This window comes from Pelobates fuscus, chromosome 1 (assembly GCF_036172605.1).
Source record: "Pelobates fuscus isolate aPelFus1 chromosome 1, aPelFus1.pri, whole genome shotgun sequence".
NCBI classification, from domain to species: Eukaryota; Metazoa; Chordata; class Amphibia; order Anura; family Pelobatidae; genus Pelobates; species Pelobates fuscus.
In genome coordinates this window covers 393,752,240-393,780,030 of record NC_086317.1, presented here as the reverse complement: position 1 = coordinate 393,780,030, position 27,791 = coordinate 393,752,240, and the positions used below count along the sequence as shown (strand labels likewise).

Below are 27,791 nucleotides of genomic sequence, written 5' to 3'. Positions count from 1 at the left end.
TAAAACACGTAGAGCATATGTCAGAATTAAAGGAACATTCCATTGATTTTTTTAAAATGTTTTTTATTTATTTTTTTACTATTTAGTAGATATACTACTCAGATAGCACATATACATGATTTTTTTTCCTGTATGTGTTCTTTGGGGCTATATGAAAAATAGCTTTGAAAAGCTGCTTTTGAAAGCCCTCCCCTCTTTCAAAAACACACAGGGCCGGCGCGTCCATAAGGCGGCACAGGCGGCCGCCTTAGGGCGCACCGGCTCTGGGGGCGCAAGATTTCGGTGACCGGCAGGAGGGAAGCGCTCCCTCCTGCCAGGTCACCTTCTGGACCCCTGGCGGGCGGCAGCATTCTAATGAGAGGCGGCGAGGGAGCTCTAACCTGTCTGCTCTGCTCCCTCGCGCGCCGTATGCTGACTCTGCGGGAGCCGGAATATGACGTCATATTCCGGCTCCCGGCATCAGCAGACAGCCCGCGAGGGAGCAGAGCAGACAGGTTAGAGCTCCCTCGCCGCCTCTCATTAGAATGCTGCCGCCCGCCGCACTGAAGCCCCACTGGACCCGAGGGACACATCCACACCGGCTCTCTCCAGGTAGGGAGGCTGGGTGGATATTCTTATTAATTTGTGTAAAGTGTGAGTTTGTGTGTGTCTGAAAGTGTATGTGTGAGTGTGTGTGTGTCTGAAAGTGTATGTGTGAGTGTGTGTGTCTGTGAGTGTGTGTGTCTGTGAGTGTGTGTGTCTGTGAGTGTGTGTGTGAGTGTGTGTTTGTCTGAGTGTGTGTGTCTGTCTGTGTATGTGTTTGTGTGTGTGTGTGTCTGTGAGTGTGTGTCTGAAAGTGTATGTGTGAGTGTGTGTTTGTCTGTGAGTGTGTGTGTCTGTGTATGTGTTTGTCTGTGAGTGTGAGTGTGTGTCTGTGAGTGTGTGTGTATGTGTCTGTGAGTGTGTGTCTGAAACGGTATGTGTGAGTGTGTGTTTGTCTGTGAGTGTGTTTGTCTATGATTGTGTGTGTCTGTGTATGTGTTTGTCTGCGAGTGTGTGTCTGTGAGTGTGTGTGTGTGTATGTGTTTGTCAGTGTGTGTGTGTGTGTGTGTGTCAGTGTGTGTGTGTATGTGTTTGTCTTTGTGTGTGTATATGTTTGTCTGTGAGTGTGTGTGTCTGTGTATGTGTGAGTGTGTATGTGTTTGTCTGTGAGTGTGTGTCTGTGTATGTGTTTGTCTGTAAATGTGTGTGTATGTGTATGTCTGTGTCTGTGAATGGTTGTATGAATGTGTGTGTCTGTCAGTGTATGAGTGTGTGTTTGTGAGTGTCTGTCAAATCAGTGAGATTATGTTTGTGATTGAGTGTGTGTCTGTCAATGAGTGAGTGTGTGTCAGATCAGTGAGTCTGTGTCTGTCAGTGACGTGTGTGTGGCTGTTAGTGAGTGTAGCGTGGCGGAGCGGAGCGCAGTACAGGAGCTTCTGTTTCCTGTACCTGGCCAGACTGAGAGGAGGTGCTCACTGAGAGAGCACTTCCTGTCAGTCCAGCCAGGTACAGAAAACTGAAGCTCCTGTAGAGGGTCTGCTCCGCAACGCTACAAGACAGGTAGGAGGCACACCAGGAAGGGGAGTGTGACCGCTAAGAGGGTGGGGGGTGCACCAAGGGACAGAGAGGGGAGGGGAGAGAAAAAACAAGGGACAGGGAAAGGAGGGGGGAGGGGAGAGGAACACTAAGGGACGAGGAAGAAGGAGGGGCTGGTTAGGAGGCACATAGGTGAAGATGTTAATTTTAGAGGGGGGGGGGGCGGAAAAATGCATCTTCGTCTATGTACCCAAAAATCCTTGCACTGGCCCTGAAAACACAGACAGATAGTACGTGCATGCAATCAAGGCTTTTCAATGCTTATCAGTGAGCTGTATGTCTACGTGACAATCAGGAAGGTATGCCCCCAAATATGAAAGTATTAACTTCTATTGAAATTGGCATTGTTATAAACTGTAAAAAAATTACAGACTGCACACATAAAGCACTTTAGCAAGCAGATACTACTCATTATTATATCAGGTGAAGATGGCATGAGATACGTCTAGTATAAATTGGTTTCTTTCCTAAATTGTAAGCTGAAAAATGTAGCTGATCTAGGAAAATTCTGAAGGAAACATCTTAACGAGAAAACCTATTTTTTGTACTTGGTTGTAGTAAAAAATACTACAGGAAGAGTGATATTTGTATTTTCATGACAGAATGCCATGAAAGTTATTGGATTCTCAGATGCTGAAGTGACATCTGTTCTTGAAATTGTTGCTGTAGTTCTGAAGCTGGGAACTGTCGAAATAAAGGGTCAGTTCCAAGCCAATGGAATGGCCTCCAGCTATATCCCAAACACAACAGGTGAGTGTCTGCAAACATTTTTCTGATATCTCCATGGGAAAAAAGTATTTTTCAGACTTTATAAATTATATAATTATAGGATTTGAACACATCCTTGTTATTTTTAATCCATTGTGTAAAAAATGTATACAATGCATAAAATACACCAGAAAAGAAAGCCACTACATACTTTTTTATGTGTGCTGTGAATATATAACTCGTTATAACAAAGACGCTCTAATAAAATCTACACCAACTGAATGGAGTCATTTCTAACATGGCTTGCATATACAATCTTTGTGCACACAGTACAAATACTTGTAAGGGCATAGGGAAACATAGCTTCCCTCGGTGATGCTGTTGAGTGGAGTGTTTTAACTTATAGCTTTCATCAAACATTGCGATGTTGGGAGGCAGTGACACAGCATATACAGTTATGGTAATGCAGTGTTCCTTTGAGAGAAATATACTTATCTCTATGATTAGCCAATCTATTTGTTCACTGGAAAAATAATCAAATAATCTCAATTTTCATTCACTCTTCTGAATCATGTAATATGCATTAAGGGAGGATTTGAGCTCTTATCTAGCATTGAACTAAATTAAATGTATTGAAACAAATGTTAGATTGCTAACTAATACAAATAAATGTAGTTTTACTAATGCTTATGACGACACATTGATTCTACTGTTTCCAAAGCATCTGTCCTCAGATTACAACAGGACCTTTTAATTTATATTGTTTACTTAATTTGTATTGAGCACTGGTGCCATATTTTTATTTTAATATCACTTTGTCACAGCTCGGATGTAAAATAACACATAGTATAGTTATCAGAAATAAGCAGCAATGGACGTAATGGAGTACAGAAAGAAAGACCACAGTTCAGGACACATGGAGAAAATAAATAGAGAGGGATTGGATTTGAGAATAAGAATTCTAAGTCCCTATAGTAGAAAATTGAAATCTGAAAATCAAAACTGAGGAAAAATTCTCCAACTCAGCTATAGTCACAGCTAAGCTATTTTATCCTGATTCTCTGATATGTTTGCTCGTTATATTATAACAGTTAAAGTACGGACAACCGACTGCCGTTGGGGTACCACATGCCTGTATGTTACCCTCATATGTACTGCAAAAAAAAAAAAAAGTACGGACAACCATGATGGAATAATTCCATCAGTCCTTAAGGGGGTAATATTCTTACGACTTTTTGATCCACCTATACCAGCACTATTTACAATATTTGACACTAGAGCTAATCTTATCTCATTTTATTTGAGGGGTGTTCACACTTCACCCTGTAGATGTTTTTGGACTAAGTATTACAGGGAAACATTATTAAACACAGTAACACTAGTGAATGAATTGTACCCTTCTTTGCCTTTTTCAGTGATTAAAGAGATTTGCTCTCTGATTAATCTTGACTCTTCTCTATTGGAAAATGCATTCAGTGTTCGCACTGTTGAAGCCAAACAGGAGAAAGTGGTGACTACGTTAAATGCATCTCAGGTATGTAACCAATATAAAGTGATGAGTAAAAATAAACAGAAGCACAAATGGTTTAAAATATTAGACGTGTTCATCTGTATTAAGACAAATTTTGAAATTTTGTCAGAATTTCTGACACATTTTGAAATTCGTAAGCTTCTGAATGATGCAGCATCCGAAATAAAAGAAAATGAAAGATTTCGGAACAAAGCAAACTTTTTCAGATCCATTCATTTTCACAAGGATAGCAAACTAGGGACTTATTAATTAAGCATGTAAAACAGCAAAATTAAGAAAAGAGCTTTCCTAATGTGGTGTCCTTTCTTGAGATTTCCATAATTAAGGGTACCAAATTAGTGATTTATTTACTAAGCAACCGAAAGATTTGGCCTTTCAGGTGTTTAGTAGATAAATCTCTACTTTGGTAATGTTATATGGTGTTGCCCTATTTAAAGATACCAAATTAGGGTGCTAATTAGTAGATTGCTCTCTAATGTATCCTACATATGGGTACTCAATTATGGAAGGTATCTACCAAACAGCACCCTAATTTGGTATCCTTAAATATGGAATTCCACATAATCGTACCAAATAAGGGGAGCTATCTTCTAAACAGAAAACCAAACACACAAGAAAATGGTTATGGTAAAAATGACATTCTAAAATGTTACTTTTCTTACACTATAACTGAACATTTTGTCTAATTATGCATATGTAAGGAAATTAATCTATTGCAGTCACTATACTAAAATGTGCTACTCCCTCTATTTCTTTACAATCTAATCAAATGCAAAACAAAAAAAAAATGCCTTATAGGTGGCTTTGTTCCTACGAGTAAAAATTATATAGAATATTGCCACATCCACAACATCCAGTACTTTACTTAAAAATACAGATCATTAAAGGGACACTTAACTGCGCAAATACAAAAATATATTAACATACTATTTATCATACACACCACCATGAAAACATGCATGCATTTAATTCTGCATTTATTTTTCATTGGAGATTATATCTAAAAACAGCTTGCAACATGTTCAGATATCTGATCTGCAGCCTTTACAAGCCCTCTGCTTTTTCCTCAGCTGAGACTTCATTTGGCTGTCCAATTAGGGCCGGTGCAATGTTTTTTGGGTACACAGGTGAAGATGATTTTGGCACCCCCCACCCACCCAGCCAAAAGCATCTTCACCTGTGTGCCCCTTAACCCACCTTTTGTTTCTTATCCCCTTTTTAAAAATGTCTTACCCCCTTTAGGGTATCTTATCCCCTATTTTTCCCCATTGTGTGTCTTACACCTCCCTTGTGTATCTCTTACAACCCCCCTTTGTGTGTCTTACTCCCCCAGCCCCTTTGTGTGTCTCCTTCTCTCTCAGCCCATTTGTGTCTTTTACTCTTACCAACTACATGTGTGTGTTTATCTTTCACTACCAGCCTGTCTATCTCCCCTAAGCCCATCTGTGTCTCTCTTTCCTCTTTTCCAGCCCCTCTGTGTCTCTTTCATCCCGGCCCCTTTGTATTTCCATACCCAGGCCCTTCTGTGTGTCGCTTTCATCCCCAGCCCCTCTGTGAACTTTCTCCCCCCCAGGCCCATCTGTGTGTCTTTCTCCCCCCTTATGTCCCCCTGTGTTCCTCTCTCCTCCCCTCCATGTCCATTAGTGTTCCTCTCCCCCCCTTACCTTTCTCTTAGTGTCCCCCCATTCCCCTTAATGTTCCTCTCCATTCTCTTTTAGTGGTCGCTCCCTACCCCTGTGTTTCTTTTCTCCTCCCTCCCCTGTACCTTAGTGCCCCATTTAATGTTCCTCTCTCTCCCCCTAGTGTCCCTCTCCCCTCTGTCTTTTTTTGTGTTTTTTCCTTCCTCCCCCACAGTGTTCTTTCCCCCATCCCCTGTCCCATAGTGTTCTTCCCCCATCCCATAGTGTTCTTCCCCCCGTCCCATAGTGTTCTTCCCCCGTCCCATAGTGTTCTTTCCCCCCATCCGATTGTGTTCTTTCCCCCTTTCCCCGTCCCATATTGTTCTCCCTCCCCTCACATGTCCCATAATGCCCCCTCCCCTGTCCCATAGTGTTCTTTTCCCCCCTCCCCTGTCCCATAGTATTCCTTACCACCCCCTCCCCTGTCCCATAATGTCCCCCCCTCCTTTGTCCCAGAGTTTTCTTCCCCACTCCCCTGTCCCATAATGTTCTTTCCCCCCCTCCCCTGTCCCATAATGTTTTTCCCCCCTATCTGTGTGTAATCAGCATTCTGTCTGTGTGTGTATTCACAATTATATTTGTGTTTTTAGCAGTCTGTATGTGTGTGTATTCAGCGGACTGTGTGTATGTATTCAGCAGTCTGTGTGTATGTTTGTGTGTGTGTATTCAGTGGACTGTATGTATGTATTCAGCAGTCTGGCTGTGTGTACTCAGCAGTCTATCTGTGTAGTCGCAGCAGTCTGTCTGTGTGTACCCAGCAGTCTGTATGTGTGTGTATTCAGCCGTCTGTCTGTTTGTGTATTTAGCAGTCTGTCTGTATGTGTATTCAGCAGTCTGTGTGTGTGTTTGTGTATTTAACAGTCTGTGTGTGTGTGTATTCATCAGTATGTGTGTGCGAATGCAGCAGTCGGTGTGTGTATGTATTCAGCAGTCGGTATGTGAATGTGCTCTGCAGTCTGTGACTGTATTCAGCAGTCTGTGTGTATGCATTGCATTTGTTGGAGGAACTAATAAATATAAGCTTAATTGTATCTTTAATTTACATTTTTATTCATGTTGTGTGTAGGCAGGGCCCCAGTGCACTGCTTTGCCCGGGGGGCCATAATGTTGTTAAGATGGCACTGCTGTGCAAGTATCTCCGCTCATTAAGGTTGCCAGGTATACTGTTTTGCTGGTTGGAGTAATATATGGGAAGAAAAGATATGATAGTTTGAAGCCCTATTGCTGAAGACGAAAGGCTGGTAGAAACTGAAAAGAAAATTAAGAGTGAGGAAGCGATACAAATTGCTAACGAGTTGGCAACAGCAAATGCAGACACCATCTTAAAATCAATATTAATTCAAAGTCCATCTCTTGCTTCTCAAGAACATAAAAATGTTCAGAGTGATTTTTCACTTAAAATACATACCGGTAATTATTTGTATTTATCAAGTGGGTATGAAATATACATTGTATGTTGAAGATTTAAAATATGAAGAAAAAAAAAAAGAACAATAGATTATATGGAATTAAATGTTTGAACATGTGTGCTTTCTTCTACAGTACCCTAAACATGCTTACTATTGTATATTTCCTTTGCAGGGAACATATGCCCGAGATGCTCTGGCTAAGAATATGTATGATCGACTGTTTAGTTGGCTGGTGCAGAGAATTAATGAAAGTATAAAGGTCAGTAACAAAGTGAACACATTTACAATACACATAAAGGTTATGCTTTTGCTCATTCTGGGTTTAATCATTAACAGTGAGTTACACTTAAAGCAAAATGGGATTGCTCCTTACTGAGAGAAAAAATAAGAACATAGTCATTGAGTTTTCTTTTTTACATAAAATACCAAAAATTACAAAGTAGACCAGACTAACATATCAAATATCAGCAATATCAAAAAGCAATACCGCACTTAATATAGAAAAAAATATAACGATTTATTAGCAGAACATTGCCATATACCTAAACGGTTCTAATCATCAAATGTCTTAAGAGTGAAGATATATAACCCAACATAAACATGATAGGTACCTACCATGTTCATCCAAACGGAGCCTGGACTGTATATTACTTGCACAGTTGGAATCTACACCCATCTATACCCATCTTTACAACTTTGGAACTCTCAAGCTTGTATAAGCAGTTCATCATGGGTGAGATCGTATCTAACCTCTTGTCAGGATAGTCATTCATGCAAAACTGACTATTTTTTACTCTCATCACCTTTTTCTTCTTTTTTTCACCCTTTTTTCTATTTTTTTCTTTTTAAAACATTTTGATAATTTTTGTACACATATTTCCCTGTATATATTTTTTCTACATTTTGAAGAGAGTTTTTTCTCATCCATTTTCTGCTGAATTAATTTTTTTTGCTGCAATTAATTACATACAGTACAATCAGTGAGATATTTGCTACATCAAAAGTGATTATTGTCCTGCAGGAGCCATTACTTTTTGGATGGGACTTCCAATTAATTGATTCTTTGGGTTATATATCTTCATACAGATATGTATGATATGTATGTCATTAATACATTTGATGATTAGAACTGTTTAGATATAGGGCAATGTTCTGCTAATAAATCTTTATATTTTTTCTATATTGAGTGCGGTATCGCTTTTTGATAGTCTTTTGATATAATCTATTGATTTTAATTAGCTTTTATTTGTTAGTGTGAAGCAATCACGTGATAATAATATATACGGTAAATAGAAGCATGGTATCATGCATCTTTCTTTGTTTACAACATATTACAATCCAATGAGATATATATAAAAAATAGCACTCGATTAGTTAAACTCATTGTTTTATCAAAATTGCATTATGCTAAATATAGTTGATGAATGTCAGATATAGGGCTTGATTAAATGTTTTTTTGGGAAAAGATTATCAAGTACTCATAATCTGTTAGAAAAATTTTCAAAATATTTATCTGCAGGAATCACTATAAAGATCTATAGGATTTTTTTGCAAATACAAATCATTTGAAAAGAGTATATATAAAATCAAGGCCATAGCTGAAAAACAATTACTAATTTGTAGGGCAGAAATGAATAAACCCAAGTGCACCAGATGTACAGCATACAGACACCTTAATTGTTATTAATAACTCTTAAATAATTACTGTATGAAGAGTAGTCAAAATTTCACTCAGCGGTGTTGAATTAAAGATCACATCTACACAGTGACAACCTCCCCACACACTTAGCCTCCCCATTCACTCAATACACACTGCTTTCCACACACAGAATCTCCCCACAAACGGCAGCCTGCAGACAGCCTCCACACAAACTAATCTCACAGTCTCCTCACTTCCACCCTTCCCGCAAAAACACAACACCTATAGTCTTCCCTTTCACTCAACACACACAAGGTCCCCCACACACATAGTACACACAGTCACTCCATACACATATAAGCAGTCTCACTACACATAGCTTTTGTCACATGCACACGCAGACACCACTGCAAGCAACCTTCAATATGCATACATTGTAGCAGGTGAAGATAAATGTTAGAAGAAAAAAGACTCATGTAGATAGAAATAGACTGGTAGAGAAATGAGATAGAAAGTTGAAGCTAAGAAAAAGAATGAAGAAAGGTTGTTTCAGGTTGTATTACCCATAGTGTTTAAATACTCGAAAATACTAACCAGCATCAGATTTATATCTGGGTCTCTCCCAATATCCATAACTACCTCTGACCCATGGACCATACTTATGTACCTTTAAATTGGGAAAGGATTAATGCGGGTACTGACATGAAGAGAAATGTTGGGGGCATGTAAAGGATTGACAATGAGTATGGAAAGGTTGTGGATAATTTATCCACACGCACATAGATGTCAACAAAGAATGTCTGCCCATTGATGTCCAGATCCAGATCTGCATTAAGGTTGTTAAACATTGCCAGGGTCACAAGTTGTTAAGCCTGCGTAGGTTTCACCCATACAAGTGAAAGAAGGCATTTAATTGTTTATTGGGCATGAATCAGGACATCGGTGTCACAGCAGAAGTTGCATGCCTAAATGTGTGTGGTTGTTTGTCACTAGTTTTAAATGTGGGCACCTGTGTTTGTGTGGATGTATGTGTCCACCTTTTAGAATTTGTTACAAAATCCAGCAGTTCCCCTCCCGAGCTGGGCTCTGGATCCACTTGTAGCCAGGTATTATGAACCTTTGGCTCAGCTTTGGTGTAGGGTATCATATGGTCACTTTTTGGTGTAATGTGTATGAACATGATATTTAGCCGTTATAATGGTAGACTTTCTTTTCTAGGTTTCAGAGTTCCAGGGAAAGAAGGTGATGGGGGTGCTGGACATTTATGGATTCGAAGTTTTGGAGGTAAGGTTAAGATATGTACATGTGTTTTATTTTGGATTTTATATGTATATTGACCAGGTTTAGCAACCTTGTGTTTATATACTAAACACTGAAATAGTAGTAGTAAATTGAAATGCAAATTGTAAAATCTGGCTAAAATAACAGATTTATAAAAAATTTCAACTTAGTTATTGGCAGCTCGGCTACTTTAGACTAAGCCTCTGTAAATATAAACGTAAAGACCCCTTTTTTTTATTAATTAACAAAATTAACAATATTTTTGTTACAGAATGTTCCAAAATATTAATGCATTGTATAGTTTGAAAGCTGAGAAAGGCTAAAACCCTCCAATAACTGAGAAGTAGGAACTGTATATCAGGAGCCAAACGTGGCCTGTTGACTGTTATGACTCATGTCTTCATACATGTTTTGTTTGTTTTAATAGAACAATAGTTTTGAACAGTTCATCATTAATTACTGTAATGAAAAACTGCAGCAGATATTCATTCAAATGACCTTGAAAGAAGAACAAGAAGAATATGAAAGAGAGGTAATGCTAATTTTGCTTCTTTTACACTTCATTTGCTTTTTGAGTATAGCATATGCATCTGGCATCACAAAGTTTTTTTTTTTTGTAAATCTTTTTATTGAAGTATTAACATGACATAGAGAATGCGCAGTAAGTAAGCAGTGTGAAACACGCAGGTTTCAGGCATTTGAAGTAATATGTCATAACACGAGATATGTAAATCTCAGCGGGATTATCAATAAGGAGATACGCAGGTCTCCTGGTAGGTAAACATAATATTTGTGCTTTATGGATAAGGTAGGCACTTAAATAGGTGTAATGAGGAGATCTCTCGGAGCACCAAGCACAGGATACCTGTAGGGTTTCCCAAGACATATCTATACGCCAAGGACAAGTGTGGCTAGTGTCGGAGGAAGCCGTTTTCAACTAGGTGTGGGACACGGGAAGGATACGTAATTATGGAACTCTAGAATCTTTGGCGGAGTGCCAGGGCAGAAATAAGAAAGGTGGTCTATGTGTCTTTATCGAGTCAGGCGCACCAATCTGTAACTATGGCGTCAGTCAGTCATTTGGACCCATGGATGTCGGGGTCACTATGGGTGCCTTTCACAGTCTGCTACGGGGTCCTCGGGATGACATCTATTCTCTGCAGTGTGTGGATTGGGGCCCGATCGCCCTCTTGAGACAAAGTGGTCGGAGAAGTTGCCCCTGCTATGGCTTCGCGTTCCCAGGGGCCTTTCCCTCATGTTCAAAGACGTAAGTGGTCATGGGTTGAGTCGTCGTCCCTATCGGCAGAGCCAGGTGTAGGTCACTTGTAGTTGTCATGGGTAGGTTAAGTGTTTGGAGTGAGAGATTATGTTGTAACTGTGGTGTGTGTGTCAGTGTTGTCAAGGGGGAGTGTGAAGTGATGTGGCGCCTCATTGTGGGCAGGGAACCAAAGTCGTCCATCACCACGGCATTTGTCATGAAGATGCGAGGTTGGAAATGTATTTCGCAATTGCTTTGGTGCAGGCGGTCGTCTGCGCCACATAAAGGCCGGGGGCAGAGGCATCAGTGGAATGGAGCCTATGATTTGGCAAGGCGGTATCTCCCCAATCCCGGTCTCCAACCCCCGGACCCCTAGGCCCAGCAGTCGAGCCGCAGCAGAGTTAGAGAGAGAAGAGGAGAAATTAAAGGTGGGAGGAAGGGAGGGAGGAGGGTAATGAAGGTCGGTCTGCGTCAAGGGGACCCACTGCCGCCATCCCTCCACTGGGGTGGCCGCGAGCACCCCTCGCTAGTCTATAGCGGGTGATGTATGTGAACCACGGGAGCCACATCTCCAGATGTTTCGTTGTGCGGCCGGTCAGAGAGGCATGGACGTCTTCCGCTCCGTGTATGTCTTCCACCCTGTTGATCCATTCATTCTTCGTCGGTGTATCGCGCGTTTTCCAATGTGCCGGTATGTTAGCTTTGGCGGCGTTCAGCAGATGGCGTAGTATAGACCTCTTGTAAGTTCGGACGGGTTGGGTCGAGATGTGCAACAAGGCAAGCTCAACACTCCACTCCGGGATGTCACCCAGAATGTCAGTAATGGCGTTTTTTATCATCGCACAGTATGGGACTATGTCTCTGCACTCCCACCAAATGTGTATCAATGTGCCTCGTTCTGCCTGGCATCTCCAACACAATGGGGTGATTGATGGGAATATCCTGTGTAGCAGGGTCGGGGTCCTATACCATAATGAGAGCAATTTATAGTTGACCTCCTGGTAGTATGAGCTCATGGAGCTTTTCTGCTGCCAGAGTAGAGCCGTATCCCACTGTGCTGGAGTCAGAGTTTTCCCGAGTTGTGTTTCCCACTGTCGGCGGAAGGTGGGCGTTTGGGTCCCGTCCCCTGCGCTTAAGTGCTGATATAGTGCCGAGATTGTATGGTCCAGTGGGCTGCCCCGGTCGCATAGGTCTTCAAACCAGGTAATTTCCCGATGCAAGCGTTCTTTATGCGGTATTGAGTTGTAATAATGTTGTAGTTGTAGGTATCTGAGAACATCCAGGGGGGTCCTAGGGGCTGTTCCCAACAGCGATGTCGAGTCACGTAGTCTGCCCTCTGTAAGGACCTGGTAGATGGGGATGTATGCCCTGTCGCTGACGGCGGGCCATGCCCTCGATGAAAGACCTCCTGCTAGGGTCGTGTTATGTGTGATGGGGATCATGGGGCTGGGAGTAGGCGATACGTGGCTTTGGTTTCTCAGTGATCTCCAGCCCATTAATGTTTGTTGTATTGATCCGCTTACAATTCCTCCACCCATCCGCCCCCTTGTGGTTCCCCATATCTCCATTTCAAGGGAGGGTCCGAGTAGTCCTTTGTCAAGTGTAACCCATTGTTTTGACGTGGTATCTGTGTGCCAGTCCAGTATTCGCTGCATTATCGTGGCCTGGTGATATTTCTTAATGTCCGGGAGTGCTAGTCCTCCACGGTGCCTTGGTCGGCAAAGGATGTCGTGTCGAATTCTAGAGCGACCACCTCGCCAAACAAATTTAATTATCGCCGTCTTCAGAGAGGAGAAAAAGGCATTTGGTACGGCTAGTGGGATGGTCTGCATGAGGTATAAGATTCGTGGAAGGACATTCATTTTGATGATCGCCACTCTGCCGTGCCATGTAATGTGGGGGTGCGACCATTTATCCAGGTCGGTCACAATTGCCTTCAAAAGGGGTGTGAAGTTGAATCGGTAAGTGTCCTCAGGGTCTGTGGCCACCCAGATCCCGAGGTACTTCATCTTACCGTGACACCACCGGAAGGGGAATTGCGAGTCAAGGGAGATGTAGTCATCCGTGGGGGTTGTGATATTTAGGACTTCGCATTTTGAAAGGTTGAGCTTAAAACCCGAAATGCGTCCAAACTTGTCGAATTCTGAGAGGAGGCACGGTAGCGTCGTTCTTGGGTTCCGTACAAAAAACAGAAGATCGTCGGCGTACGCTGCTACTTTATGGTGTGTGTCTCGCCAGTTATACCCCTGGATATCAGGGTTTGAGCGAATTGCCTGGAGTAATGGTTCGAGGGACATTGCGAACAGAATTGGTGAAAGAGGGCAGCCCTGACGGGTGCCATTGCTAATCGGGAAATCAGCAGTCGTTGACCCGTTGACTCTTACTGTCGCGTGCGGTTTACTATATAGAGCTGATATCCAGGTGAGGAACCTCTGCCCGCATCCCATCTTCTGTAGGGTTGCTTGCATGTAAGTCCAATCAACTCTATCAAACGCCTTTTCGGCATCGGTTGATAAGAGTAGTAGACGGGTCTTCGTTATTCTGGCGTGTTGTTGGATGGAGAACAACTGCAGTGTACTATCCCTGGCCTCACGTCCCGGGATGAAGCCCGTTTGGTCCGTGTGGATCAGGTCCGGCAAAAGGCGGTTGAGTCTGCTCGCCATAACCTTGGTAAACAGCTTAGCGTCCACGTTTAACAAGGAGATGGGGCGGTAACTTCCACAAAGCAGCGGGTCTTTACCCGGCTTAAGCAGGACCGTGATGGTCGCTGCCAGGGATTCCGCGCCCAGGCGACCACCCTCACCCACCGCGTTAAGCGCTTTAGTTAGCCATGGTAGTAAAAGAGTGGAGAAGCTCTTATAGTAACCAGATGAGAAGCCATCGGGGCCAGGGGCCTTGCCCGATTTTGTAACTTTGAGGGCCGCTGCCAGCTCCTCCAGACTGATCGGGGCGTCGAGTGCGAGCGCTGAGTCCTGATCGATCGTGTTGGAGACCGTGTTGGTCAAGTAGGCCATTATGCGTGAGTTGTGACTGTCGGCTCCAGTCCCCTGGGGGAGGGGGGGGAAGTCAGTTGTGATTTCAATGTGTCTGCCTGTCGGGGGGGGTCTGGCATCCCTCCCAGGGTTACTGTTTGGTGCAACTGACTCTGGGTTGGGGTTTTACGTAGGTCCTCGTGGGGGTGAGTGCCATTACCAAGCAAATAAAGAAATTACATAACAACATCATGCAAAACACAGTCAAGCAGTTTATCAGAGGCAACCTACTGTTGCCGAAACCCAGCTCCCATACCATAATGTCTGCCTATGGGGGGGGGGGGGAGGGGGAGAAGGGGGGGGGAGTGGAGAGGGGGAGGGGAGTCACAATTCCAGGCACCGGCACTAACCCAGGGCCGCTCGTTGGTGAGGGTGTGTTGTTCAGCCCGGGGGGGGATTGTCGGTTGGTGGGACTGAGTCAGGGCTGGAGCCTTGTATAGGCGGACAGGGGTGAGAATGTTAGTACTATGCAGACTCATAAAACATACAATAACAGGGTATAAAACGGAATTGAGCAGTGTGTCTAGAGCGACCTTAGGCAGTGGAGGACCGTCCCCCATGTAGTAACGTCTGTGCACCTGTCCATCAGGTCCTTGCGGGCACCCGAGTCTCGTGTGGGGGGGGGGGGGGGGGGTGAGGGGAGGAGGGGGGGGAGGGAGGGAGGAAGGGAAGAGGGGGGGGGGGGAGTCTGAAGTTTGCTATTTGGCTGGACCGACTCAGGGTTGGAGCCTTGTGGGAGCACTTGGGGGAGGAGGTGCTAGAATAATGCAGGGTAACAAAACATATAACATCATTGTGCGAGACAGAATCGAGCAAAGCATTACCAGTAACCGAAACCCATCTCCCATCTCATAACGTCTGTCCGTACAGCAGGTCCTCTCAGTCACCTGGGTCTCGGGTGTCGGGGTGTGTAGAGGAGGCTTCTCACAGTTTAATTTAATTTACTAGGCTATACAAGATCATACTTAAGCTGCAGCACATGACTCACCCCCGACTCTCCTAGCCATGCAGGGGGCAGAGACATAATCAAGGCTGTTCCCCCCGACCCCTTGTGAGCCCCCCTCCATCCCCCGCGCACTTGCATATACGTAGGTAAAGCTCCCCTAGACATAACAGGGAATGGGAGACACAACCATTGGGGATTACCGAGGGTGAGAGGCTCTGCAGTATTACGTTATGTTCCCACTCTCATTCCCCCAGTACATACCCGGATGGTTCAAAAACACAGCCAGTGTTACACGTTACTGCCTCCCCCAGGTGTTCACCCCACCCCCACCCCCCGCACATCGGCACATGCATGAACAACCACAATGAAATAACAGCAGAAATATAGTTACTGTGCCCCGAGGGAGCCAAGGGATGCGTTGTAGTGTTGCAGCGGCAAGTGATGCGACCGAAGCCCATGTTCTCACCCCGTGGTCCCCACCTCCCCAAACAAAGGTACCCCATCCCCTGCATCAATGCCGTTTATCCTGGGAGTCAGGTGGCAACTGGACTGGTCCAGGAGACGTTACTCAGTAAGGCTGGAACTTTCAGGGAAAAAGATAAAAAGGGGAAAGTTCTGAGGACCCCGGAATCAGTCCCCTGAGCCCCCCCACGAGCCCCCCCAAAAGGAGTCCCATCAAACCTGTGGGTAGCCATTACCCCAGCCGGGGCCAAACACATGACAGGTCCGGAATCAGCAGACCAGCGAAGGGTCGTCAGCCAGGATAGGAGGCCGTGATGGAACGTCCATGTTAGCGGGGGTGTACTCACTCCTCCGGGGATGTCGGGTTTCTATGCCGTCTTACAGGATGAGCCGATGGAGAGCGGGCGTCTCTCCGCCTCTGTGTCCGTTGCGATCTTGTGGCAGGGGCCGTCTGGCCTAAGATCCAATTGGGAACAGGTGGCGGTGGAAGGCCTAGTTCCTCCATGAACCGCGGGACGTCCTCAGGCCAGCGGATGGAGATCCAACCATTGCCATTTCTGGCCATCAGGGCGAATGGGAACCCCCATTTGTAGGGGATAGCTCGTTCCCGCAGAGCTGCTGTCACAGGGCGTAGAGCTCTCCGTGCCTCCAATGTGATAGGGGACAGATCATTGTACAGGGCAATTTGCGTGCCTCGGAAGGGCCACGTCGGTCGTTCCCTGGCCTTCTTCATGATGGCGTCTTTAACGGGGAAGGAGTGGAGGCAACAGATCATGTCTCTAGGGCCCTCTTCCAGTGATCTGGGCCGTGCAGCTCTATGCGCTCTCTCGAACTCTATGTGTTCCGGGGAAGTCGGTTGCAATATTGCCTGGAAGAGTTCGGTGAGTATGCTTACTACGTTTTCGGCTGGACCCTCGGCTTCAGGGACTCCCCGGACACGAATGTTGCACCTCCGACCTCTGTTGTCTAGGTCTTCGAGGTGTCTCCTCATGGATAGTAGCATCGATCCCTGACGGGCAATTGCAGTGTCCGCAGATGTCTGGCGTGCCGAGAGGGTTTCAGCCGCTTCCTCAACACGTGTGATGCGGCCCGCGTGGGTAGTGACTTCAGACTGGATCCCCACTATTTCTGCCCTGAGGGTGTCCTGTATGACAGTGGTAAGGGACAGCAGGTCGTCTTTTGTGGCCATGGAGGCCGTGAGGCTCATCAGCTTCTCCTCAATCCTCTCTAGGGCTGTGCCTTCCGTCGCCGGAGGGGTAGCCGGCGCCATCTTGGGGCTTCCCACGTCCCCGCTAGCGCCCGGTTGTGGATGTAGGAATCCGTCCAGGGGACCTTGCTGGAGGTTCCTGGGGGTCTGGGGTTGCTCCGGTTTCTTGTTGCGACCCATTTAGCAGGCGATAAAGCTATTTATATGGCTATATCGGGTCCGGTGGAGCGGAGCCCTTCCTCTATGCGGCCATCTTGGTCGGCACCGTAACCACGCCCCCCTGGCATCACAAAGTTGACTGTACGACCACGCTCAGAATAATATGCTCTACAGTTGAGTACTCTTGTACCTGAGACTTGTTACAATATATGCTTTCTTTAAGTTGACACATTCATGGACTCAGAGCTAACCGAGCACACAGCATCTTTTATGGCTAGCTGGGTTCAGTACATTGGTAGATAGTTGTCATAGATTATTATTATGTTATTATTTATATAGCGCCAAAAATTTCCGCAGCGCTTTACAGTGGGTGGAAGAACAAACATGTAGTTATAACCAGACAAGTTGGACACACAGGAACAGAGGGGTTGAGGGCCCTGCTCAATGAGCTTACATGCTAGAGGGAGTAGGATAAAGTGACACAAAAGGTAAGGATAGTATTAGACTAATGACTGTTGCAAGAGAGGAATCAGTCAGGAGTAGTGATGTCGCGAACATAAAATTTTCCGTTCGCGAATGGTGAACGCGAACTTCCGCAAATGTTCGCGAACGGGCGAACCGCCATAGACTTCAATAGGCAGGCGAATTTTAAAACCCACAGTGACTCTTTCTGGCCACAATAGTGATGTAAAAGTTGTTTCAAGAGGACTAACACCTGGACTGTGGCATGCCGCAGGGGGATCCATGGCAAAACTCCCATGGGAAATTACATAGTTGATGCAGTGTCTGGTTTTAATCCATAAAGGGCATAAATCACCTAACATTCCTAAATAGTTTGGAATAACGTGCTTTAAAACATCAGGTATGATGTTGTATTGATCAGGTAGTGTAAGGGTTACGCCCGCTTCACAGTGACAGACCAAACGCCCCGTTTAACGCACCGCAAACAACCGCAAACAGTACATTTGCACAAACGCGAACTCCCCATTTGCACAAGGTTGGATACCAAGCTAGCCATGTCCCGTTCCTTGTCTTCACTGATGTCATTGAAGGTCTCTTCCCCCACCAGCCACGTACAACACCAAGGATCCCCGAAAGGTGACAACAAGCCCCCTGTATTTTTTTTTTTTAAATGTACACTACTGTTACACCAGATATGAGTTGCACTGGTGTGACACTGTGCCTTGGCAGGCCCTGAAACGCACACGTGTGAAGGAAACTGACTGCTATTATTTCACAGTCAAATTTCTAGTTTTTTTTTTTAATGTACACTACTGTTACACCAGTGATTGGCCCACGTCATGCCTATGCCCCCAAAACGTTCGTGTGTGGGGTGCTGGAATGACGTGGGCCAATGGGAGCCTGAATCAACTTTTGGCTCCCACTGCCCCTTTAAGAGCGAGCTTGTGACTCGAGCCGTGCTCCTAGTGCCAGGCGGGCCACGTGACCGAACACTGCGGTCAGTGCACGCGGCTAAGTCAGAAGAGGAGATCAAGCCGCATGCGGCTCGTGTGGAGGCAGGAGTGATCCAGCCACGTGCGGCTCAAGCTTAGGAGCCAGGTCGGTCCCAGGATAAGGTAAATACAGCCACAACCACTTATCCCAATCACACACCTTTCCTAACGTCCTATCCCATTAAAAGCATATTACCGCGTATTTAATAAAACAGATAGACCCCCTACTTCATCCAGGTTACCGATCGATGGTTCGATATTCTGAGCCCTCTCTGATTTACTGTACACGACTATTCGATATTCCCACAAATTTTAAATAGCATTTTATGTTTGTTTGAGACCACCTTAAAAATATTGGATATCGCTAAAAATCATGATCACTATATACTTTCTCTACAAACCTCTAAAATGAACCAAACTACTCATCCATCCGCTATACCACTTTATCCCACCTAGAACTAGTGCCCAGGTAAAATACTTGACTCTTACTTACCCACACTCAGTCATGCCACACACATTTCACCACAACTCTCACTGAATCCCTCTGACTACGGTTAAATTCATCTTCTACATCAGAACACTACTCCTAAGATTGGGTTGTATCCATGTCTTGGGTCTTTCATTTAGAATAGGGGCAGCTTTGGTCTCCTTCAACACTGACACTCCAGTGCATATTATTAAAAGATTGGGCAGATGGAAATCCTCAGTCTACAACCGATATATTCCTCATCCCGAGAAAGAAATGAGGAAAGCTTTTATAAGTTTGGCTTTGTAAATTTGATGCAATAAGTGTGTTTTTCTTTAATACCTTTTCACCCTCTTTGCGTGAACCCGATTTACATATATTACTAATATGTTTATGAACATATATATTATATTATTCACTCACTCACTCTCTGGGCCGGCCTAGGACATCATGCTGCCTAGGTCCAACGATAAATGACTATGGGGGATAATGTATAATAAACACAGGTTACTGGCTATTGGGGGGATAATGTATAATAAACACAGGTTACTGGCTATGGGAGGGATAATGTATAATAAACACAGGTTACTGGCTATGGGGGGGATAATGTATAATAAACACAGGTTACTGGCTATGGGAGGATAATGTATAATAAACACAGGTTACTGGCAATGGGGGGGATAGTGTATAATGAACACAGGTTACTGGCTATGGGGGATAATGTATAATGAACACAGGTTACTGGCTATGGAGGATAATGTATAATAAACACACACAAAAAAAAGAATGCAGCTTCAGAATTAATCTAAATTGTATGCTGTCTAGGAGGTGGGAGGATCTGGGAGGGAGGGTCTGCTGCTGATTGGCTGGAATGTGTCTGCTGACTGTGAGGTACAGGGTCAAAGTTTACTCAATGATGACGAATAGGGGGCGGACCGAACATCGCATATGTTCGCCGTCCGTGGCGAACGCGAACAAGCTATGTTCGCCAGGAACTATTCGCCAGCGAACCGTTCGGGACATCACTAGTCAGGAGCTATTAACAGTTTAATTGATACGCTTTTATGAAGAAGTGGTTGACAAGTGAAACCGCTACTTGGAAAAGGCTGATGAAGAAAAGAATATCTAATTCTATAATAATTATTATTCATTCATTTGCTATATATATGACTATCACAATTTACAGATGAAAAATAGCTGGTTCAAATTACAATCTAACATTTTCATGTGTCCCTTAAATGACAATTTTAATGACATATGTGCCTAAAACCTTGGTTGTCTTTATTAGAACTTAATACTTCCCAGCATTCTCCTGATCTTTTCTTTGATATTTATACAAATTAGGCATTTAGAGTAAAATGTTTGCTTTCTACTTTTCATTTCTTTTTTGTAATACACCAAAGTCGTTGGTTAAATAAAACACATTCTAGTAAGAGATATCTTGGCACTGTAAATGTATTAAGGCCCTTAATGGCTATTTTAGGCTACTTTATACTATTTTAGCTCCTCAGAATGAACCCTAGATGACTTGTTCTTTGGAAGAGAGCTTGTTATTAAAATAACGTGGAGATTAGTATACTATGGTTTGATGTGTAGATTTTAACTGTTCTATTTCTTTTTTCTAGGGTATTCAATGGACTCGAGTAGTGTATTTTGATAATGAGATTATCTGTAACCTCATAGAAGGTGTAAGTATGTTTTAAGTTTATTAACACTGCTTTGGAAATCAATGAATACCATTGAGTAACAATGATTTTTTTTCAAGGGCACATATAGGTTCTGGTGGTTGCAAATAGCTAAGAATTTCGTTTTATTCATTTAGTTGATTTTTTTTCCAGGTGCATGCATTGTTTAAATGCAAAATCTATTAATTGAATTGGTCTTTGTTCCATCAAACAAAGACAAATCCTATTTTTATTTATCAGGAAGATGGTAGCAGGGGTCCACAGAACACGTGCTTTTCATGCTCTATACATCATGGCAAAGTACATTTTAAGTGGAGTACCAACCCATCCTCTCCTTTCTTTCTGCACTGCTGTCTGATGACACTATAGTATGCAACAAAAAGTTATGTTTAATAAAATCTTCATATGCACTGAACAAAATTATAAATTCAACACTTTTGTTTTTGCCCCCATTTTTCAAGAGCTAAACTCAAAGATCTAAGACTTTTCTATGTACACAAAAGGCCTAGTTCTCTCAAATATTGTTCACAAATCTGTCTAAATCTGTGTTAGTGAGCATTTCTCCTTTGCTGAGATAATCCATCCACCTCACAGGTGTGGCAAATCAAGATGCTGATTAGACAGCATGGGGAATGCAAAGGTATAGCTTAAGATGGCCACAATAAAAGGCCACTCTAAAATGTGCAGTTTTATCATACAGCACAATGCCACAGATTTTGCAAGTTTTGATGGAGCGTGCAGTTGGCATGCTGACTGCAGGAATGTCCACCAGAGCTGTCGCCCGTGAATTTAATGTTCATTTCTCTACCATAAACTGTCTCCAAAGGCGTTTCAGAGAATTTTGCAATAGATCCAACTGGCCTCACAACTGCAGACCACATATAACCACACCAGCCCCGGACCTCCATATTCAGCATCTTCACTTCCAAGATTGTCTGAAACCAGCTACCCAGACAACTGCTGCAACAATCTGTTTGCATAATCAAAGAATTTCTGCACAAACTGTCAGAAACCCTCTCAGGGAAGCTCATCTGCATGCTTGTCGTCCTCATCGGGGTCTCGATCTGACTGCAGTTCATGGTCGTAACCAACTTGAGTGGGTAAATGCTCACATTCGATGGCGTCTGACATTTTGGAGAGGTGTTGTCTTCATGGATGAATCCCGGTTCTCACTGTACAAGGCAGATGTCAGACAGCGTGTATGGCATCGTGTGGGTGAGTGGTTTGCTGATGTCAATGTTGTGGATCGAGTGGCCCATGGTGGCGGTGGGGTTATGGCATGGGCAGGCATATGTTATGGACAACGAACACAGGTGCATTATATTGATGGAATTTTAAATACACAAAGTACTTTGACGAGATCCTGATGCCCATTGTTGTGCCATTCACCCACGACCATCACCTCATGTTGCAGCATGATAATGCACACCCATGTTGCGAGGATCTGTACACAATTCCTGGAAGCTGAAAACATCCCAGTTCTTGCATGGCCAGCATACTCACCAGAAATATCACCCATTGAGCATGTTTGGGATGCTCTGGTTCGGCGTATATGACAGCGTGTTCCAGGTCCTGCCAATATCCAGCAACGTCTCACAGCCATTGAAGAGGAGTGGACCAACATTCCACAGGCCACAATCAACAACCTGATCAATTCTATGCGTAGGGGATGTGTTGCACTGCGTGAGGCAAATGGTGGTCAAACCAGATACTGACTGGTTTTCGGACTCCCTCAAACCCCCCAATACAGTAAAACTGCACATTTTAGAGTGACCTTTTATTGTGGCCAGCCTAAGGCACACCTGTGCAATAATCATGCTGTCTAATCAGCATCTTGATATGCCACACCTGTGAGGTGGATGGATTATCTCGGCAAAGGAGAAGTGCTCACTAACACAGATTTAGACAGATTTGTGAATAATATTTGAGAGAAATAGGTATTTTGTGTACATAGAAAAAGTCTTATGTCTTTGAGTTCAGCTCATGAAAAATGGGGGCAAAAACAAAAGTGTTGCGTTTATAATTTTGTTCAGTGTAAATATATACATATACTATCAGAAAATCAGCTGTCAATACAGCAGCAATACTCCTGAAGATTTGATTAAACATAACTTATAAAGTATAAGTATATATACATATTTATTGAACCAATATTTCTCATATTGCAAGACACTCTTTTCTAGAGCATTTCATTACAGATTAGATATACTGTATTGCTTTGTGAAATATTTCTCCCATTTCTCCCACTGACAAATAAAATAGCTTTTCCTGTGATCCTGCATTCTTCAATACATTCTTCTTATTATAATTAAGCGTTTGGTGTTGTCTTTCTCCAGGCTACGAGCAGTATCTTGTCTATACTGGATGAAGAGTGCCTGCGCCCAGGGCAAGTGACCGATGCTACTTTCCTAGCCAAACTGGGCCAACAATTAAAAAGCCATAAACACTTCAAGAGCAAAGCCAGTCAAAATGACAAACGCATTACTGACAATACATTGCCTGATAATGCATTCCGCATTGAACACTATGCTGGCCAAGTGAGTGATGATCTCTGGGTGTAACAATGATGGCATTGCAATGTAGTACTTTGTAGATGCATATTCTTGCTCTATAAAATAATGTTCTAGTTAGAAACAGGACTATGGGGGGACTTAAAGTGGCATTTAATAATTAGCTATAATGCAGAAAACACAGAAACTTTGCAGACAGAGGACAAATACTGTCCAAATACATAAGTGAGATATCTACAGTCCAAAGAGAAAGAGTAGGTCAGGAAATTAGAACAGAACACTTGAAATCTAAGATCTAGAAATGTATTGTTTAGACTGGGGACTACAGGTCTTTATTTAAATGACAATTTCTGTGCAGGTCACTTACAACACAGATGGTTTTCTGGACAAGAACAACGATCTTCTCTTCAGAGACCTCTCTCAGGCCATGTGGAAGTCCAAGCACGAGTTACTTAAATCCCTTTTCCCTGAAGGAGACCCAAAGAATGCCTCACTTAAACGTCCCCCGACTGTTGGCTTCCAGTTCAAAGGCTCAGTGTCAACTCTAATGAAGAATCTGTATGCCAAAAATCCAAACTACATCAGGTGATATATTTTTGATAGCTAGGCATCTGATGCGAAATGTACATAATTTACAGGGTCACTCTAGGTACCAGAACCACTTTAGCATATTAAAGTGATAACACTGCAATCATTAATTAAACAATTTGTTAAATTGACATAACTGTGATTTAAAGTGGAGCTCATAGTTCCACCTAGAACTATTAAATATGTCTCTTTTTGTTTCTGCATCTAGATGTCTAAAGCCAAACGGTTCAAAAAAGCCATCCTTGTTTGATGATTCACTTGTTAAAACTCAGGTCCGTTACCTTGGACTCTTAGAAAATGTGAGGGTACGTCGGGCTGGATATGCCTATAGACAGGTATACAGTTCTTTCCTGGATCGCTACAAGTTGATAAGCAAGCAAACATGGCCATATTGGAAAGGAGAGGCACGGTAAGGATATATGATTGTAGAGAATTTGTTTCATTACATATTAAGCTGTCAGACCAGTAGGATGCTCTTACAGAGAATATGATATCACATAACAACTAGACTTGGAGATTTGTTTAGGTCTAAACTGCACTGTGTCCAAATTTGGGGGGGATCAGGTGATCGGTCAAATTCCCGTGCTCCCAGGAAAAATGTACCCGAATCATGAACCAAGTGAAACATGCAATGGCTATGCATATTCATATTCATGTTCATGATTCTGAATTGTGTATGTGGACAGTCACTAAATGTTTTAATTTAGTAAAAAAATAGCAATAGGAAAAATAAGGAGGAGCAGTAAAATAAAAAAATAAATAGAAATAATCTATATTGGCTTCTTTTTATATATTAGTTATATTTTCCTCACTTGATTTGTGAACCGAATGTCGAGGAAAGGTTCCTATCAGTGTACTGTGAAATATATACATAATATTGCATTATGTATATATATTGCAGTACACTGACTGGCCCATTTTCTCACCCTTTTGGTTTGCCTGATTTGTTTCAGAAATCAGTTTTTCGAAATTTCAGGGGTTGTGACGAGCTGAATTTTTCTTGTGCACAAGTCTAATCAGAACTAATTTGTCCCACCTATTTTGCCCATTAGGATGGATAACACATGATGAAAATGGCTGAATTCCGACCGCAATTGCAATTCTCATATTTACTAAAGCCAAATACGGTAGCAATTCGGTCAGCAACAAATTTATTTTTTTCCCCCTTATTTGGGGTAGCAGCACACAGGGCTGGCCTTAGGGGTTTGTGAGCTGTGGGCACAATGTGCCTAACACAGCTCACACACTCCCTGGGTGAGCGGGGTGAGGGAGTGCACAGAGCTCTCCTGTAATGCAGGAGTGCTATATGGACCGTGGCCGTGCTGCACCAGATGAGGATTTAATTAGCCTCCACCCAGGTCCATCGGATAAGGCAGGGGTTGGAGCTTTACAAGTGGTGGGGCTTCATGTGTGTCAGGGAGGAGCTAAATGAGCAGCAGGAGCGGAGCTACATGCAGCCAGAATCTGCTGCCTGGGAACTTGGGAAAACTGTGGGGGATGCAGGAAGGTGTCCCTGCTTCTCAGACACCTATACACCAGGAAAAACAGAAAATAGAGTCAGCGCTAATTTATCAAAAAAAAGGGTACACAAGGCAGCAATCCCAAACAAGGACTCCCTCACGTGTCCTTGATATAAATGAAAAGGGCAAACAAACAGAAGGATGGGACTGCGCCAATAGGCAATGTAAATACATGAAAGTCCTGATTGAGGTAGTAATAATGAGATGGAGTCCAATATAATGGAACTTAGGTCCTAGGTCGGTCTCTGGAGTTGTAGAGTTCCGCTCTTTACAGGTATGGAGGAGGGCGATGAGTGATGAAAATGATAGTAGTACAGGGTGATCCAAGAGGTATCCAAATAAAATAGAAGAGATTATACTCACTTTTTGTAGAGCTTAATCCAGCTCTGGTGTGAATAGCTTGCAGCGGTATGATCCCCGCTTGTGGGATATGTGGTGAGTGTCCTCTTTGGTGCAATAACAGACAGCCACGGGGGAGATAAAACGAAAAACAGTAATGGTGCAGTATGTTCCAAAAGTGGATAAAAATGTTAAAATATAGTAGATCCACTCACGTTTAGTAGAGCTTATACTAGCTCTAGTGTAGTAGGCATACAGCGGTATGATCCCTGCCTCTGAGATATATGGTGAGCGTTCTTAGAGATGATCCTTTAAGATGGTAGCAGGAGCTCAGGGAGAAGATAATAAAAAAGTGATAGTGCTCTCAGTAAAATATTTCTGGTGTATAAAATATAATAAAATATACTCACATTATATAGGGCAGGCTAACTGCTCTATGACACAGGCACGGGTGGTATAATCCCCACCTAAGGATTCTTTGGAGTATAAGAAATGTAAAATAAGATAAAAATAAAAGGCCAGGTAGTTGTAAAAAAATAATAAATAAATAAAAATGTAAATAAAAGATAATGGTGCAAAAGAGTAAAATGACCAAAATCTATTTATTAGCAATAATTAAAATTAGCCAAGTGGCTACTAAAGTGGCTACTAAAAAAGACTAGACATTTGCAATAGCTTGGGTTGTCTACTTTTGCAAATGGTATACCTTCATGGGGGTAATTCTCATTCCTGGGATACCATACGGTCTGAAAGGCAACGTAACCAATCTGGCGAATTTAAATGTGAAAAAACTGAAAAATTTAGCATGCTATATTTGACCCAGTAACTTCCCAAAACACCATAAAACCTGTACATAGTGGGTACTGTTTTACACGTGAGACATCACTGAATACAAATATGTGCATTTTATTGCAGTAAAAGCAAACAGTATTATGACATTCACTGTTAGAATGTCACGCAGAACTAAGCATTTTTTTTAAATTCTTATTTTCTCCCAATTTTTTATATGTTATTCCTATTAAATTATGTTTTATACCTAAATATTTTATGTTAAATGAAAGCCCTGTTTCCCCTGAATAAAATGATATATATTAAGTGTGGGTGCACATAATATGAAAGAGGTGAATTACGCCTGAATAGACATATAGCGCCTATTCAAGTTTTTGTTTATGTTTTATTTTGATCACAACGTGTATATTAAGGGGTTAAATATACCGTGGCATTCACTGATGGCTAGTCAGGAACAGTGTTTGTATACTTCATGAAAAGTAAGAGTGGTGCAGTGGCAGCTGCTGAAAAAATCATTGCCGACACAGCCCCATATGGAAACATAAAGTTTATAAGATCTGAGAATGGTGCTGAAGAGTTTTAGGTCACTACTAAACAAGTAAGTTATTAGACATGAGACCTCAGCACCTTACTTACCCATCAAGATGGTGCTGCACAATAAAAGTTTTCACCTGATAAAATTATTCAGTGGAATGCCAATATGAAGCCGTACAAGTCTTTCAAGCCAATCAGTGAACTATAACTCTTTCAAAGTTTTGTTATGAAAGTTGATATAGTGATACCAAATGCCACTTCATCCAATCAGTGATTGGATCAGTTATGTTTCTTGAATACTACCTGAATGACAGAATGATAGCAGATATCATGACTAAGCCTGCAACAACATACCCGTTTGAAAAGTTCTGGAGTTATTTCTTTGCAATGTAATTTTCATGAAAAAAAAATAGCTCTGTTGTGAATACCACATGCAGTAATCATAAGATTCCATGAAAGTGTTCTTTGTCACTGGCACAATAAAGTTGTTGTCCCCCTCTGCCCCTGTTGAGTTTCGAACCGTGAATCACAAAAAAAATGTGTGCCGTGTTGTTGTTTCTCCTTTGTTGTGTGCACTTACCCAGTGGTGTATTTAGGATTTGCGCTGCCCTAGGCAGGACGGTGCTCGGGCACCCCCCCAATTTGAATTTTGCACACCTCTTCCTGTCAAGACCGCACTTTGACTGATAGACTCTCACTCGCTGACAGACGCACACTCACTGACAGACTCATACACTCATTGACAGACACACACTCTCATATACACTGACAAACAATGAAATACACACACTCACTGATTTGATACACCGATAGACAGACACACACTATCACTCGGAAACACACTGACAGACTCACACTCCCTGACAGACGCACACTCACTGACAGACGCACGCACGCACACTGACAGACGCACGCACTCACTAACCGACACATACACACTCACTGACCGACACACACACATTCACTCACAGGCACACA

General features: G+C 43.0%; 2 protein-coding genes across 3 annotated transcripts in view; both read left to right on the top strand.

Moving 5' to 3' along the window:
- MYO1A (myosin IA) overlaps nucleotides 1-27,791 on the top strand; it is a 124,697-nt gene that overhangs the window by 60,388 nt on the left and 36,518 nt on the right. For both annotated transcript variants that reach the window (XM_063427250.1, XM_063427244.1), the window contains exons 10-18: nucleotides 2,220-2,367; nucleotides 3,741-3,859; nucleotides 7,117-7,203; nucleotides 9,802-9,867; nucleotides 10,292-10,396; nucleotides 20,474-20,536; nucleotides 22,870-23,070; nucleotides 23,402-23,628; nucleotides 23,840-24,040. In XM_063427250.1, coding sequence (XP_063283320.1) covers nucleotides 2,220-2,367; nucleotides 3,741-3,859; nucleotides 7,117-7,203; nucleotides 9,802-9,867; nucleotides 10,292-10,396; nucleotides 20,474-20,536; nucleotides 22,870-23,070; nucleotides 23,402-23,628; nucleotides 23,840-24,040 — 1,217 coding nt within the window. The remainder of the gene's footprint in view (nucleotides 1-2,219; nucleotides 2,368-3,740; nucleotides 3,860-7,116; nucleotides 7,204-9,801; nucleotides 9,868-10,291; nucleotides 10,397-20,473; nucleotides 20,537-22,869; nucleotides 23,071-23,401; nucleotides 23,629-23,839; nucleotides 24,041-27,791) is intronic.
- On the top strand, nucleotides 4,359-7,085 carry ATP5ME (ATP synthase membrane subunit e). Its single transcript, XM_063445278.1, is given in 4 exon segments — nucleotides 4,359-4,365; nucleotides 6,651-6,757; nucleotides 6,759-6,945; nucleotides 7,078-7,085. Coding segments are annotated over 4 exon segments (309 nt in total).